Source organism: Polypterus senegalus, chromosome 1 (assembly GCF_016835505.1).
Source record: "Polypterus senegalus isolate Bchr_013 chromosome 1, ASM1683550v1, whole genome shotgun sequence".
In the NCBI taxonomy this organism is placed as follows: Eukaryota; Metazoa; Chordata; class Cladistia; order Polypteriformes; family Polypteridae; genus Polypterus; species Polypterus senegalus.
In genome coordinates this window covers 250,560,052-250,578,260 of record NC_053154.1, presented here as the reverse complement: position 1 = coordinate 250,578,260, position 18,209 = coordinate 250,560,052, and the positions used below count along the sequence as shown (strand labels likewise).

At 33.8% G+C, this 18,209-nt stretch overlaps 1 protein-coding gene across 6 annotated transcripts in view; it reads right to left on the bottom strand.

Annotated features, from left to right (window-relative positions):
- pcdh15b (protocadherin-related 15b) overlaps positions 1–18,209 on the bottom strand; it is a 760,133-nt gene that overhangs the window by 575,022 nt on the left and 166,902 nt on the right. For 4 of the 6 annotated variants that reach the window (XM_039771647.1, XM_039771665.1, XM_039771683.1 and 1 more), the window contains 2 exons: positions 13,924–13,938; positions 13,599–13,664 (listed from right to left, as the gene is read on the bottom strand). In XM_039771647.1, coding sequence (XP_039627581.1) covers positions 13,599–13,664; positions 13,924–13,938 — 81 coding nt within the window. Of the gene's footprint in view, positions 1–13,598; positions 13,665–13,915; positions 13,939–18,209 lie in introns of all 6 variants that reach the window. The other 2 variants (XM_039771676.1, XM_039771655.1) reach the window with 2 other exon arrangements.

The following is an 18,209-nucleotide window of genomic DNA, read 5'->3' as shown; positions in this document are numbered from 1 at the left end:
AAAATGCCTGAATAAGAGATTCAACATTTTAAAGTGGTCAAGTGGAAGTGTAGACCTATTATTGTTGAGGGAACCCAAAATAGACACCCAGTACTACCAGTTGTAAATTCCAAACAATCAAACTACAGACTTACAAAGCTCAGTGGACTACCAGATGTTTCAGATCTTTGGTCCATGCAATATTTTCCTAATTAAAAACAATTTGATGAAACCAAAAGACCCAGTTATTCACATAAAATCCTAACTTGGATGTCAATTTTAAATATAGTTAGTTTAGCACGCCTATATCATGGGTTGTACTTGTTGCTTCCACGTAATCTGAGTTTCTGGCAAACACTATGCACAGAAATTTTCTGACTACATGCCCAGGTCACCCACTTATTAGAATATTCACCCTTCCTGTGCCACTTTTGGTAAATGAGTCTCACGCTCCACCTTCTCTTTTTTCTCTTAAAGCTAGTAATAATGGGCATAACTGTCCTTCTATCAGTAGATCTTTACTTCTTCTGTTGTGAAGCACTGTCACCTTCTGACTAAGAAAATATCAATATGCCGATCGAAGGGGCCACCACAACTAAGTGTGTTTTGATCACCAACAGTGCATGTGCTTTGTGTTGTACCCTGTGCACAAGGCTTAACATGCATACACCCACCCAAATGCTCCTTACTATTAGCCTAAGCACTGTAGAACATGAACACGCTTTTTTCAGGGTTAAACCTCACCTTTACTAACATTAGGACCCATTTAATGGTCCAAGTATGTCAAAGTTAAATCAGCTGAATACATAGATCACTTGTTGAAGTTAACTAAAGGAACACTTCAAACACTTCAAAATTATGCTGAAGGTCAAACTAATTATGGTTAAGTTAATGACTTAGCAGTTACAACAGAATCATAAATCACAGAAAAGTGCAATATTTTCATCATCTTCTAATTCTGCTTCAGTCACTTAAAGAAAATATAAGTGAATTTTAAGATAAAGTAAATTCAAGAGTATTAACAATTTTTTTTAATATGTTAAAATATTTAATATTTTATCATCACCTCTTCCAAGAACACATTAATTCTTTATGGGTGTTATTAGCCAAGTATGGTTACTAATTTTAATAAGTAAGGGGCTTGATGAGGATGTAGTATTTGGGATTAGAACTTGCCTTATTTATTGTTTTTTTGTTTTGTAGCTTTTCTGTTTGTGCCTTATTCTGTTTGCTAGGGCAGTACTGAAGGAACATTTCGACACGGTGTATGAACATTTCTGTGCAACGATTCATATTGTTCAGTTCAGTACACCCTTTTCAGAGTAAGTAAAACAAAAATAATTCTCCCAAAAAGTGTCTAGACTCATCTAATAAAAAAGCCAATTACCTTTTATTTACTATCTATTAACACCCATGCTTCATAATTTTTGGATGCAAAGAGTACCCTTCAGATATCTGTAAATATACACAGGTTGCTCAAAATCTATTGTGGCATTTTCTAAAAATAACTACATAAATAAATGAAAAGTCACATTTTTTCTATTAAAATTAATATTACATTTTGGAACCCTGTAATTCCCTGTATCACAGTGATAAACCAACAGTAACAGCAAAAAATATAATAATAGCAAGTATTCACACCAATTTATGTAAAATATTTAAAAAATAGTATTGATATATTCTTCAGCAGAAAAAAATATTATACTGTTTTTATCTTGCAGCATGTACATACTGTTTAAAAGATAATTTTAAAAGTAGTAAAAAATGACAGACATTCATATAACTTCCTTTCCAGTAATTTACCAGAACATATGATGAGTATCTGACACCAAAGATTATGAGAGATATGGTTGTTAGATGTTGTTAGATGTAGCTGTAAATTGAGTTACCCACATAGAAAATATAAAATATTGCTATCTTCAAAATGCTTTCAAAACCTCTACCAGCACATAAATACACTAAGAAACAAGATTTTGGCTTCTAAGGGAACATTTTCTTGAACAGATTTACAGGTACTGCAGTGGGCAAGTGGCCTGCCTGGTGTTTGTTTCCTGCCTTACGCCCTGTGTTGGCTGGGATTGGCTCCAGCAGACCCCCGTGACCCTATAGTTAGGATATAGTGGGTTGGATAATGAATGGATGGATTTACAGGTATCTACAATAAATGGCCAACATACATGTTCATACAAAAACAAAAAAATGTAGAAAATCCAATTTGTAAACATATGGACCCTGCCCGGGATTGGTTCCTGCCTTGCACCCTGTGTTGGCTGGGATTGGCTCCAGCAGACCCCCGTGACCCTGTGTTCAGATTCAACGGGTTGGAAAATGGAAGGATGGATGGAAAACACCATCTGTCCATTAATGAATCTTCTTAATCTAGTTTAGCGCTGTGGAAACCAAAGCTTAAGCCAGCAGCACTAAACATAAAGCAGGGAGCCACCATATGAATTCAGATCACTGTCAAGTAAACCTACTCACACATTCACATTCATTGTCAAAGGAAGACACAGGAATCGCCAATACACTCCACAGGTTTGTCTTTAGGATGTGGGAGTAAAACAGGAATACCAAAAGGAAGCCTATTATAATAGAATGAACAAACTTCACAACAAACTGCAGCTGCCCTGGGAAAAGAAAATATGTAGATTCTAGGAAGCATTCACCAATGCTACCCATTCTGCATGCAGTTTATAAATATATATGTCATAATAGCATTGTGCAAAGTACATGCCTTGACCACAAATGGTAAATCTTTACTTTATTCAGTGTCTTTAACACAGCATTTCTTAGGCCCATGCATCAGGGTGCACAAATTCAGCCGCCAACACTCTAAACCAAGAGCACAAACTCAACAACAATTTTATTAAAAACACCCAGACAAACACACACAACCAGCTACACTTCTAATACTCGTCCAGGACAAAAATAAATGACCCAGTACTCCCTTCACTTGTTTACTGGAGTCTGGCATTCATAACATGTCTAATTGCTTAGAAAAAGGAGGAATGATGATCATGAAGGATATATGCATTCACACATTTGGCATTCATTTTTTTGGTGATTTATGAGTTTTTTATGTTTTATTTGTCATGCCTAATTTTGGCTTCACCAATATATAATTATATTTACAATATAAACTTAAACAAGGATTAGGGCTGACATGATAACCAAAATTTCAATACTAAGGAAACTATTGAAATTAGATACCACTGAATATACCCAATACAGTATATAATGTAACTCAATATAAAGTAAATAAATATATTGCAATTCTGTATGCATTAAAATCTTCACTTTGATGTAAAGATGTAATTGAAATTTTAGTCATTAGAGCATAGGAATAATTAACTACAGTAGCAATCAACTGCCTTGGCCTTAATGTGCATTCCAAATAACTAATTCCCTCCAACCACAGTCATAATCTTATATAGGCAGATTACATTTTGAGCTGGTTTCTCCAACAGTATGATGAAAATGCAACTGCAACCATTGTCAAAGTAAAAATAAAGTGATCAAATCACAATCTTTGCTGTGTAGAACAGCACTTTTCATGAGACAGCTCAAAGAAAAATGCACCACACTGATGCATTCATGCAGACCCCATCCATGATGAGGCCACCACAGCCAAGCCAAATCCAATCAAATTACTTAGCCTTTGGTACTAAATACTGTTGCCCCTGAATGGTGTAGAATAAAAAGAAGTTAAAAATAAGTGCAGACCCCTTTCTTAATGTGTTAAACATATATATAAGCCGAAAAAAAAATCTTTAGAAAAGTAACAATAACAAATAACTTCAAATGCAACAGCTTACAAGCTTATACAGTACTTTATAAATAAACTATACAAAATGGGGCTACAACTCAAGCCATGCCCATTGGTAGCCTAAGAGGCTCAACTAAAGTCAAAGTGAACCAAAAGTGCATTTGTAATGTAGGCTGTAGATTCAATAACATGAAAAATGAGCACAGAAACAATCTTTAAAATGTTACCATTTTTTTTCAATACTTTGATGTTTTCGACAAACCACCACAAAACTCTCCTCAGCAGTTTTAATAAGTGAAGCAGGTTTTAATATCAGAAGGATCAATTTTTAAAGTACTATGTCCAAATTAATTTTCTATTTGAACAGATTTTTTTTTTGATACAAGCTGCAGATTAGAGTTTATTCCTTACTTGTCAAATGCAAATCTAAACACCTCTGACTATAGGGTGTCATTGTTTCTCTTAACTGCCAGTCAAGGAAAATCTAAAGCAATCTATCCAGACGTATGAGCTACATCCCATCAGCCACATTATTCATCGTTAGTTTGCTTGTGTGCTTTGTAAAACTCCTATTAAAGTACCCGTTGTTTAGGGTTTCAATGCCTTGCAGCAGTGTACCAGACAATAACATCTTGCGATGCCACCTTTTAAGGTAAATTGCACATTCTCACGATGTATGCATGTTTTCTACACAGAGAAAGTGATATATAGTTAAAATAATTACATATGTATTGTCATAAAAAAAATTATGATGTATTTTCCCCACATCCATGGTTGCTTCTTTTTAATCATGTACTGACATTCTGTGATTTAGAAGATGAATGCATAAAAGCTAAAAAATTATGAAGTGCTTAATATTGTTATGCAAGTTTCACACAAAAAATTCATTTTGCAACAAGACATTTAATTCAAGGTAACTGGAGTTTTAAAAAATACTTTACAGATGATATGCTGCATAATTTCATCAGTGGTATTGGTGGGATGAGTTAGAACATGTATACAGTATAATATGATCTCCCTATTTAAGAATTAAAGCCATCACTTCTTGAATTAGTATTCATCTAATTCTCCACAACCCTTTCCCCATCTCTGATCATACATGATTCTCTGTGTCAGTATGAGGGTCCCATCTGTGGCCATGAAGTTCCTTTTGTATTACTTTCTCAACTCATCCAGCTATGTCTATCTGCAGCCAAAAAGAGAGACCACAATAAGACCCAGCTTTAGACATCTGCCACTGTTGATATGTCAGCCAATCCCAGCAGCAATCACTCTGGTTAACATGCTGAATAAGAATTTTTTATTCATCAAGAGGATAATCTTCATGCATGAAACAACCAATGAATAAAAATTAGAGGCAACAGTAATTGTGAAATCATTGCAATTGTTCTTCACAGGAAAACTAACATGAATGAAAAACAAATTGAAAATATTATAATAATTACTCTTTGATGATAATAAATCTATAGAACATAACATTAATTGTCTTCTTCCAAACAAGCAAAAACCCAAATCACACAAAGACCGCAACAAAAGTAATAAAAAAAGATAAAAACTCAAACAAGTCAGCTAACACAAAAACCCTCAGCAAACGGTTTTTGCAAGGAATAAGGCACTTTACTTGAGTGCAGCACTTCAAGTATCCACTCCTTTTATTTCCCCTGATCTTCCTGTCACATGTCATACTGCCTGAAGCTGGTAATCAGAAGAGGGGCTGGAGCAAATCCCCGGGATAAGGAAGGGTCAAGGTGGGTGCAAGACTCAATCCTGACAATTACATCTGAGATCACCAATTTGACAAAGAATTAAAAAAAAAAAAAAACCCATAAAAACACATAATAAAACTGCTACTAATCCTGACAAACTGTAATAAACAGATAAGAAAAAACATACAGTATATTAAAAAGTCTCATTTGACTAGGAGGGTCAGTTATTTTCAATCATATACTGAGAACTATTAAAATCGCAAGATCTGTAGCGGTCTCAAGAGATTTTTATTTCATTAGAAAAAAGCTGTTGATTCATTTTGTTCTATCCATTATAATGGATTTCAGTCTTAAATTATTAAAAACAATTGTACATGTGCAAGTATTGCCAAAAAATGCTCTTTTCTGTATTGAAATGTAATGATTAATTATGGCTTTTTTTAATTCACTTTAGATTAAGTTATTATTACATTGTACATGTGGAGTAAACCCTAACAGCCTGTGTAAATACAATGCCATTACTATATACTTAATATGTATCCATTTTTCGGTATAGGTAATTATGATGATAGACAATTTAACTTTACACCCTTTGAGCAGTAACTATATGCTAACAATGTACAATTGTACTGCTCTTACACAGGCAGTTCTGAATTAGCATCTAAGCATGAAGGAATTAGGAAGGCACAAAGTAAAAATTTTTAGATAAAATAATTACTTTTTTCATTAGTAGGAGTGTGAAGTTTCTTGTAGTGTTGTAGTTGTTAATGATGCAGTATAAAATGAAGGTTGATTAAAAGTTATTAATATTAATTTAATAATCATTTTAGTAACTAAAAATAAATGCCATTCAATAAAAATGCAGGTATAATCAATATGTATATGAAGCGTGAGTTTCTCTTAAAAACAATCGGTTTTAAAATGTAGCATTGACAACTTTGAGAATAAAGGTTAGTGAAGTATAGAAATATGCTTCATATATGATGATACAAGGTCCAGTAGTAATAATGAGTTTCAGAATCCTATTACAATAATCAGGAATTAAAGATTATTTGTCCACATTGTAACTGTTTCATTCTGCACAAAGGCTGAAGTGTAAAAACAATGTTCCAGCAAGTAATAACGCACAAAACTGTGTCTATGGAAGAGGTATAAATGCCTCTGTTTTAAACTCTGGCAAGAAGAAAGAAAAATTTGCTGCTGTATAATCTCTAAACTGTAATTATAGTGTAAAACAAAAACGGTCAAAATTAATAGAATTAACTTTTATCTGTTGTCTTATTATTAGATGCATGCTGATACCTATTATTTATACAAAAACCCATTACTTTAACATGGCTTTCTCCTAGCTTCATTGTAGTGTAACCCTGATATACTGTATATGCATTTAATTATCATTTATGTTTCATGGTTCCAAAATCCATACTAACCCCTACTTTATCTGCTGTTCTTTTTCCAGTTTTCTGTGGTGGTGATCTGCGCCACCACTACCTCATTAAAACACCATGCAGTCCCTGCATTGATGGATTGAAGGCCAGAGGTCCACATGACCATCATCATCTAATTCTTCCATGTGAAGCCTGAAAACCATGAGGACTGATTTAGATCATTAATGTTGGGTAGAATGCCTAGTGGGGGCTGGGTGGTCTCATGGTCTTGGAACCCCTGCAGATTTTGTTTTTTTCTCCAGCCGTCTGGAGTTTTTTTTGTTTGTTTTTTTCTGTCCTTCCTGGCCATCAGATGTACTTTATTCTTTGTTAATTAGTATTGCCTACATTTTATTTTTTTTATTTTTTCTTTCTTCATCTTGTAAAGCACTTTGATCTACATCATTTGTATGAAAACATGCTATATAAATAAATGTTGTTGTTGATACATCCTGTCAAAATTAAATATTTATGTTTATTTGCTATTGTGTTATCGATTATATAGTATATGCTAGATTAATATTCCTTTATAGCATGCACAGTATAATGCGTAAATCATTTGTGTTTATACTGTGTGAATGGTGAGATATTGTCGGTTGCTGTCTTTTTAAAGCTATTATATAAATGTATAGCAACTAAACATTTGCCATGAATACAGTTTTTATGCAAGAAAGTGGTTGTTTGCTTTTTCAGAAATGTTTCTGTATTTTGAACAAAACAAGAACTAGACTTTAGGTTAGAGCTCTGATTAAACAAAATGAACTAACAAAGCAAGTGGTTGACCCCATGAGATTTATTTGCTTATAGTAGAATTAAAGGCAGTCACAACACTGATTAAAGAGATCAACATTATATATTGGTACAGCAGATTTAACAATCACCACTAGATCTTATGGCAATAACACTATTTAATTTACTTTTTTGTATGCTATTATCCTTCTCCCTTCTGATGCATATTTTACAAAAATTAAAAGTGAGTTGAACTAGACAGGTCTCACTTTCTTATTTATTCCTAATATACTGACACTCCACTTGATAGCTTCCTTGTAAACTTCTTGCAGTTACAACACTTAATACTTCTGCCACATCAAAACATTTTTTATTTTGTTTTCATGGTTTATTAGGACATGTCCCAAAATTGCATTTTATTACAACACATTCATGCAATTGAAGCTTACAGCTGCTATCTGGCAGTTTAAGTAGTACAAGTACTGCATGTTGTAATAATAAAAAACACTTGTGCCACCAAGGTGCAGCATTCTACTACAGTACAGGAAGCTTCACATCTAAAGTGGACCCTGTGGTATACATTATAGTAAACAACATAATTAAACATAATCATTTTCATTCATTATATTTTTATTATTCCCTCAGCTGCACATAGCTTAAGTCTCAAAAAAAGCTTATCTTAAAATTTGTTCAAACTAAATTTCTTTGTAACTGTTCCTAACAGAGAGAAACACATACTGAAGTATATCAGAGGCATTTGTCATACTCTTTAATGAATTAAAATACTTTAAATCTGTTCTTTCCTCTACTTTAAGACAACGGAGCCATAGGCAAAACAGTTGTGTATAGCATATAGACAGATTACTATATTTAAACAGCATAGTTTATGCAACAAATGTTTCCTTTTGGATGACTTATTTTTTTTGTTTAATCACAAAAGGAAAACACAAACAGAAAATCAGTTGCCGTTTTAAATTTCCACAAAATGACTGTGCTCATCTTTGCTGCACGCTTTGTATGTAATCTATAACCTCTGAGCTATTATTTAGTTTTTAATCTGCACCATTAGCATACAAAAAAAGAGAAAAAATATGACACCGACAGTTTTGCTGCCAAGTCCTTTTATGCTTAACCATATGTGAAAAATGGAAAAATCAAACATTAAAAGTACAGGTTGACATTAATTGGGGCGATACTGCATTAAGCAAGCATGTACAGCTTGGATTTGCATATTCATAAATTATATGTTTTGGCAGAAATCGAAATTTGTTATTTTCAGCTTCTTTGGAAATGTGACAGCTCTGAATCTATAAGCAGCATCTGCATGAAACAAAAAGAAACCTCACTTTGATGAACCATATTGATTTACTTAACACCATTATCTACAAAAGGACAAAGAGTGACTCAAAGGAATAATGAACAGCTGGAAAGCACAAACTTTAAGAAAATAAAAGTCAGGTAAAATGGGTAATTGTAAGTGGTTGCACAAATACAGGAGTAACGCAAAAAGGAACCTTAACAGAAATTAAAAATAATATTGGAACTCTATACAGAGGAAAAAATCTCAGAGTGGTGTTTTCTTGCAAAAAGAACAGGAAGTGTGAAGCACTTGAAAATAGAACACTTATATAATCAAAAAGAGCTTAGTGGATGCTGGCTGTCAAAAGTAAAACAGTTCTTAGAAATAGCCACATAAAAATTAGTACCAATGATGCCTGATGAACTGCAAGGATATTTTATGGGCTTTGTTGTGAATTCCTGATAAAAATGCAAGCACTCCTTTGGCTCAGAATGTGCAAGCAGCCTGAAGGTATATAAGAAATGCCTTTCACCTCCTCAGGGGCATTATGGAACTACACACACACACTGTAAAATGAGCAGCATTTCTTTGGACAAAATTTATTCCAGAGAAGCTTAAAACTTCATATAATTTTAACTGCACACAGAAGTGAAATATAGTCTCAATGAAGGGTCATTTTATTTAACCAATACAGTGTTGTGTTTCCATCATATTTAGCATTCCAATGGGGTCACATCTGGGTCTACAGTTTGTCAGAATAAGTTGACATTATTTTGGCAAAATAAACGCAAATACTTTTGGCCAACTTTGGACAGAATGATTTACTACCCGTCTGTCAGTATTCAGCTTATGAATACAAATAAAGTTTGCAAATGTGCTATTTTATCCTAATAGGAGTTAGCTTATAGGCAGTATAGACACCTACTGACTCAGCAAAGTTTCTGTTTTGTATAACCTACAAGCTGAAGATTTTGTAAATGACAAGTGTTATGATCTGTAGTAGTCCAAAGATCACCACAGTGTTAAACACAGTGATTAATTTTTCCTTAAGTAAATATTTTAGATTAAATACAAGCATAAAACTGTCTAGATACAATAGTAATAGTAAACTACCTAAACAAAGCTAAAACAGAAAAAAGTAAGACACTTAAAGGAACACTCCTCTCAAAAATGATATTTTTTATGTTACTTATTTCATGTACTTGGCGGTAGTGGCCAATTTTTTTTTTTATTAATTTCATGGTTTTATACAAAATGGAGAGAAAGAAGTGTATACCATAACAGAACTCAGTGGGGGCATTTGCTGTACAACAGCAGATGATGCGAAAAATGTCCATGAAAAAAGGAGAAAAAAAAAATCCCACAATATTCGTGTTGCCTATTCCACATGTCTGTTATCCATTTGCTTGATCAAAATGTTCAAAGCAAATGCTTTGTTAAAATATTGTTAAATAGTTACATCCAGAATTATCAGTGGGAACATAAACAGGAAGCCCAAAGACTCATGGGAGTCACTTTTTGAACTGATAATAGGACTCTTGACCAACAAATGACAGGGACAGGCAGGTCTTGAAGATAGAAAGTCAATCCCTTGTGGTTTCAGGTTTACTGCTTATGCATGTGCTGATTATTCTGATTATATGGTAAATATTTAACAATGCTTTAGCAAAACAAGAATTCAGTTTGCACATTTTGCAAAGGTGACTAGATAACAGACATGGGTCATTCCATGTCAAATCAAAAGATTTTCAAGAAATCCCACACACTTTAGTCTCAGAAAATTCTGAAAAAAATACCAGATTTACCCATGTTATCCAGGTGACACCCTGTAAAGTTATTTTGATGTAAGACCAATACTTTCCAAGATACAACCAATTTTATGAGGGGAGAAATGTTCCAATTTTATTTAGCCTTATTTTTTCATCACATTTCACAAGTCCAAAGCTCAAGAACTAACCCATCAAACAGGCTCAAATTTTGCATACTGGTACCTTTATAGGTATAGCAATGAAATCTAAATGTTTAGTCCAGATGACACCACCTCATAAGCGCACACCTTCAAAAATAGAAAAAAAAAATGACTTTGTCATATTTAGGCTTATAGAAAGTATACTTCTAACTGATGCAGCCTGCTGAATTTTTTTTTGTGCTTGGATATCTACACAGTACTTTTCAAAATGTTATAAACAAACAAGAAATTACATCGGGGTTTGACCAGCAGACCTCTCAAATGTCAAAAAATCATTTTGTTTCTAATTTTAAGCATTAAGCACAACACATAAACAACAGCTGCTTGATTTATTATTAAATATAACACTACTTGTAATGAAATGTTAACATCTTGGTATTACTGCGAAAGAAATGTGACCCATTTCCTTTCTGTTTCTGTCGAAGTACAGAGTGAAAGGCATCTTTACCTTTAAGATCAAGATGGTATTGCCTCGCACTGACCGTTGTAGGTACACTAAGCAGTGCATTGACATACTGTAATTGGATCCAACCAATATCGTATCTAGGTGGCCAACGGAAAAACTGTGCACAATAGTCTGGACCCATGAAACATATCAGGATGTCTGATTGCGCTTCACTCTTGTCATGAATCACACCAATCCAACATTTTTCACGAAACATGCACCCAACATAGCCTCCAATAGGACACTGGTCTAACGTGAGGAACGCATCTGATGCATCAGGAGTGGGATGGTGAAAGGGCAGGATCTCAACTGCTGCTTCAGTGGCGAATATTCGGACAGTCAATTGACTGTCTTCACCAGACATCCGGCTGACTGTGAGTTTGCCTCCATCTGTTGGGATGTAACAGTGGTATTCTTGAGTACCAGGTACTCTTTTGGCAATGGAGAATCCAACTCTCAGTTCAGCAATATGAGATGAGACATTTTTGATAACTTACTAATTGAAAACTCAATAATTACCATTGACGCAAGGCACATTGAGCATATGTTTATGATGGAAAATAAAAATGAAAGATTTGCAAAAGAAAAGTAAGGTTTGTGTTTTGAGAAAAAAGGGACAACGTAGAATAAATTAAAAATATTTAAAAAAATTATCAGCACATTCCCACATGTTATTAGGGTGCTCTGAAAATGAAATCCAAAATGATTTTTGGGTTTCAGAAGTCTGCTGTTCAAACTCTGATACACTTACTTTGTTATTTATTGTATTTTGCAGAAAGCGTATATAGTTACCTGAATAAGGAAAACAATCAAAAGTCTCTGGTGGTTACAAGTATGTGTTTCTGAGGTCTAAATATAGCTAAGCCAAAAACTCAAATTAAATTCTGGTCAATTTCAAGGGGATGCATTGACTATGTAGGGACACCTGGACCAAATGTTTTTAATGCTGTCACATACTATACCAATTAACGCGCCAACGTGCAAAGTCTCTGCCTGCTTGGAGGTTTAGTTCTTGAGCTATGGACTTGTGAAATTTGGTGAAAAAATAAGACCAGAACAAAATCGACACTACCCACAACCACACCCACCACATCCCTCAGTAAATTGTCACTATCTTGGAAAGTATTGATCTTACATCAAGAAAATTTTACAGGGTATCTCCTGACTAACATGGGTACACCTGGTAATTTTTCCAGACTTATTTTTGTCTAAAGTGCGTGGGCCATAGGTTGATTTGACAAGGAATGACCACATTTGTGGATTATGTGACATGAGTAACGTAGGATTTTTTTTCTTTATTCATAGACATTTATCATATCATTTGCCACTTCCCAGCCATGACCACTATTAACGTATGCTACTGCATAAACTCCTTTCTGTCCATTCTGAATGTAAACATGAAATTGATATTGTTTCAGCAACCACAACAAAATCCAATAAGTAAATAACAAAAAAAAAAAGAGTATAATTTTTGGGTGTGGTATTTCTTTAAGAGAACACTTTTTAAAAAAATAAAAAAAAATTCCACAATGAAAAAAAAACAACAAAATAATCAAATTTTATGCTTTAATACCATGAAATATAAAATTCCAAGCCTTTGAAACAGCCCATAAAGACAGAGGAACCCACCCAAACTTCCTTACTAAAAGAACTCAACTCAATGACTTGCTCAGAGAGGGAGCACCAACAACAGTGAGAGAGAAGTCAATGCACAAGGATTGAGACTGCATGGAGACCCTAAAAGAAAGGCCTGGAAGCAGCACACTAGTATGATCAGGAGTCACAGCCCCTTGCATCAACCTTTAACACACTAAGTAGCAAACACATGAAAGAATAATTGAAAAATAAAGAAAATATATCAGTAGATAGTTAATAAACTACAAAAAAAATGATTACATTGTAAAAGAAAGCCCAATACAAAAGATAACAAATTATAATAGCTAACACAGAACAAGCACAATAAAATAAATAAAAAATCAAAAGGCGTAAAGGCTGTAGCGGAGTCTTAACAACAGGTCAGTTCAACCAGTAAATCTTTAACATGGGAATGGCATTTATGTTAGTCGAATGCTTCAGAAAAGATGAAAGGTGGGCTTTCTGTTATTCGACACTTGGTTTCTTGCCTTAGCTCAAGATCAGGAGCTAAGAGTAAATTAAAGTTCAGTACAGTGAACATAAATTTTTATCCAAACTTCATATACTGTACTCCTATTCAATCATATGGTGGGCTATATGCCAGTCAAATCATAAAAGTATAGTATTTACATACATACATACCATTTGGACTTTCTTCATCAATTGCAACAATTGTAGCAGGGGGGCCTGACCGTGCCAGTTTGCATTCTGTGAATGAACAGAAGATGTTTAAGGTATTTATAATACCGATTTAGAAATATAACCAACAACTGTAGAGAGAATGACAACACTTGTACACAAACTACAGACATTTACAAATAATATAGACAAAGATAAAAGAAAGAAATGATTTTCTGGAATTTTGTTTTGACAAAAAGCACAATGAAAATAAAATGAAAGAATGGGACAGTAGTGCAATAATGTAGGTAGTAAAGAATTGTTATAAAAGAAAGATTTACCATCTTACCCTCATACTGCCAATCTGGAGTCAAAGTTAGTGTCATCAGCAGAAAGCAGAAAGTAGTGATGAAAGAAAAGAAAAGCATGAAAAAGTTTGTTTCCAAGTGTTCAAAAGCTGAGATGTAAAAATAACTCAATAGCATTCTAAAAAGCAAAAAAATATGCATAGTAAAAATACAATAAAGAAACCATAAAAGAATATTATAATATACAGTTTAGGGAAAAATAAACAAAATTTTAGTACACCACACATTTCATTTTCTGCATAAGATTTTTCAATTACATGGCCAGAGGAAATTAAAGTCTATCCTGGAAATAATCATCTCAAGCAAGTCTTGACGGGGACATCAGATTATCCTAATTCATATTCAAAGCAAATATTGCCATATATTGGCCTGTTGTGAGACACCAGTTCTTCCAGACCTTTCAGATGTGGGTGAAAATCAGTGTATCCAGAGAAAAGTAGAGTAAAATTTAAAAACTGTTTTAAAACGCTGCATGCATTAGTCACTAATTTCATTCCTTAAGTTTCAATAACAAAAAAAATATATTATTAGAATTCTTAAATTGACATATTCTTTCTCAATAGCACTATGATTATATCACAGTATTATTACCAGAAGTCCCATTTCCAAAAAGAAGATTTTACTATTCACCAAAAAAAAAAAAAAACAAAAAAAAAAACAAAACAATGAATGATTATATTAAGGAAAACCTGACTAATAAGACACATTTGTCCTTTAACAGTTCCATTGAATCTTCCTGGATAAAAAAAGCTTCTTGACGTCAATGCATACACGGCTGAGAACAAAATTAAATTATTGTAAATAATGATTAACTGCATTCATTAATTTCTCTTAAATCTAATTTATCACTCAATATACTGTATTTACTTCATTTAAGAAGTCTTATCCATAATTAAGGTAGGTGAAGAATGGAAGGCTGCTTTTAACAGACCCTCAAGTCATTATTAGTATCTGTTGCTTTACGGGCTATCAATGCTCAATCAGTTACCCAAATATTTTGGGAGTATATGTTTTGGTATACATTGATGATATTGTAATTTCCTCACCAATTTTGGTCACACACATTGTGCATGTAAGAGGTGCTTTACAAGTTAAGAAAAAAGTCTCTTGTTTATCAAAATGAGAAAGGTGACTTTCAACAGTTTTCTGTTCTATTTTTAAGGTATTAAATTTCTTGTCTGATAAAGTCCAGGCAATTATGAACTGGCCAGCTCCAAATTCAGTCATACAAGTACAGTTGTGCTTGAAAGTTTGTGAACCCTTTAGAATTTTCTATATTTCTGCATAAATATTACCTAAAACATCTTCAGATTTTCACTCAAGTCCTCAAAGTAGATAAAGAGAAACCAGTTAAATAAAATGAGGCAAAAATATTATACTTGGTCGTTTATTTATTAAGGAAAATGATCGAATATTACATATTTGTGAGTGGCAAAAGTATGTGAACCTTTGCTTTCAGTATCTGATGTGACCCACCATTGCAGCAATAACTGCAACTAAACGTTTCTGGTAACTTTTGATCATTCCTGCACATCGGCTTTTAGCCCATTCCTCCGTACAGAACAGCTTCAACTCTGAGATGTTGGTGGGTTTCCTCACAACTGCTCGCTTTAGGTCCTTCCACAATATTTCGATTGGATTAAGGTCAGGACTTTGACTTGGCCATTCCACAACATTAACTTTATTCTTTAACTATTCTTTGGTAAAACGAATTGTGTGTGACAGATGTCCTGACATTTTCTTTTAGAATTCTCTGATATAATTCAGAATTCATTGTTCCATCAATGAAGACAAGCCATCCTGGCCCAGATGCAGCAAAACAGGCCTAAACCATGATACTACCACCATCATGTTTCACAGATGGGATAAGGTTCTTATGCTGGAATGCAGTGTTTTCTTTCTTCAAACATAAAGCTTTTCATTTAAACCAAAAAGTTCTATTTTGGTCTCATCCACCCACAAAACATTCTTCCAATAGCCTTCTGGTTTGTCCACGTGATCTTAGGCAAACTGCAGACGAGCAGCAATGTTTTTTTTGGAGAGCAATAGCTTTATCCTTGCAACCCTGCAATGCACACCATTGTTTTTCAGTGTTCTCCTGATGGTGGACTCATGAACATGAACATTAGCCAATGTGAGAGAGGCCTTCAGTTGGTTAGAAGTTACCCTGGGGTCCTTTGTGACCTCGCCGACTATTACACACCTTGCTCTTGGAGTGATCTTTGTTGGTCGACCACTCCTGGGGAGGGTAACAATGGTCTGTCTGGTCTGACTGTGGATTGGTGGAGTCCAAACTCTTTAGAGATGGTTTTGTAACCTTTTCCAGCCTGGTGAGCATCAACAACTCTTTTTCTGAGGTCCTCAGAAATCTCCTTTGTTCGTGCCATGATACACTTCCACAAACGTGTTGTGAAGAGCAGACTTTGATAGATCCCTGTTCTTTAAATAACACAGGGTGCCCACTCACATCTGATTGTCATCCCATTGATTGAAAACACCTGACTCTAATTTCACCTTCAAACTAACTGCTAATCCTAGAGGTTCACATACGTTTGCCTCTCACAAATATGTAATATTTGATCATTTTCCTCAATAAATAAATGATTATGTATAATATTTTTGTGTCATTTATTTAACTGGTTTCTTTTTATCTACTTTTAGGACTTGAGTGAAAATCTGATGATGTTTTAGATCATATTAATGCAGAAATATAGAAAATTCTAAAGGGTTCACAAACTTTCAAGCACAACTGTATATATTTGTTATCTTAGCAAAATATTACTGATATTTCATAAAACATGTTAGTACTATTATGGCAATCAAAAATCTCACCAAAAACCACATATAAGGGACATTCAAAAAGTTTCTGCACCTTAATATTTTTGTTGGAAACAGTGAAGGCAGGAGGAGTAGTAATTGGGCATTAAAAAGTTGGTACAACATTAGGAAAATTGCACCGCAAACGAAGGTGACTATGTAGAAAAGTGATGTAATTTGTTTTTGAAATTCTTTATAAATAGAGTTAAAAAAAAGTGTGGAAACTTTTTGAACATCCCTCGTACAAAAAAATTTGTCAGGATTAATGACACCCAAAGCTTTCAATAATCTTAAACTCTGTTTGCATTTGTCTGATATTGCAGCACAAATGTCAAATTAGAGGAAGATGCTTCTGACATTGGTGGGAGTATAATTTTATCTCAACAATATTCTCACAAACAAAAATGACTTTTCTGCATTTTTTTCTAATAAACAGTCAATGATTGTTAAGAAGTATCCTATTGGCAATCAAGAATTGTTAACTATTAAATTAGACTTGGAAGAGTGGAGAGTGGTTGGAGAGTACAGAGTTATTCATTTTATTCTTCACTAATTATCAAAAATGTAATATATTTAAACACTACCGAACACTTCAATGTATAATCAATTGTTACTCGTGGAAGACAGGTAATAGAATACATTTTAAAATATTTGATATCTTTTGCACTATGGGTTCCTTCAGTGCCTTTCCTCTGTATCTTTGCGTTTTTGAACCTCTCTTAACTGTCACACCTCTCTCAAAAGCATTCTCGCAAAGCCTGCTTCTCAGATTCCATCATTTCAATGTGCTTTATTCACCTCCTGTCCTCTTTTCATACTTCACGTCTTAGAAGGCAACTATCCACGTCGTAGATTTATTAGTTGATTTTAGATTATTGATCTCTTGAAAATAATGTAAAAGTTCAAGCACTTTTGTGTCAGTCTGGTTGATATTAAAACAAAAGTGAACCAAAACCAAGAATTTCTTAAGATATTTTTGGTTTGGAAGACTTTCATGATCCTATTGATTTAAGAGATTTAGTTTTAAAAACTGAAAATTAAGGAATCCAGGGAACAACACAATGTATTGCCAGATATGTCTGGTGGCCTCCTCTTAAACAGAATGTGCAGGAATACACTAACAAATGTGTAAAATGTAATCCATAGCCAAATTTCTTCAATCATGGTCCTTGGTTCATTACTTACTTTTGGAAATGAAACAAAATCTAACTCACTGCACAATCCTGAGGTCAACAGGCATAATGAGAGATTTTTAATCAAGGACACAACAAATATTTTGATCCAATATGGATGATTATCAATTCTTTTGCAAAGCTGTCCTTCATTTAGCTAGATTCTCAAGAAATATGCATAACTCCAGGGCAATAAGAATGTACTGTATATAATATGACTGAAAGTTCAATTGGCCATGAACCCCCTTTAATATCAAATTATTTGTATCCATGTCTTA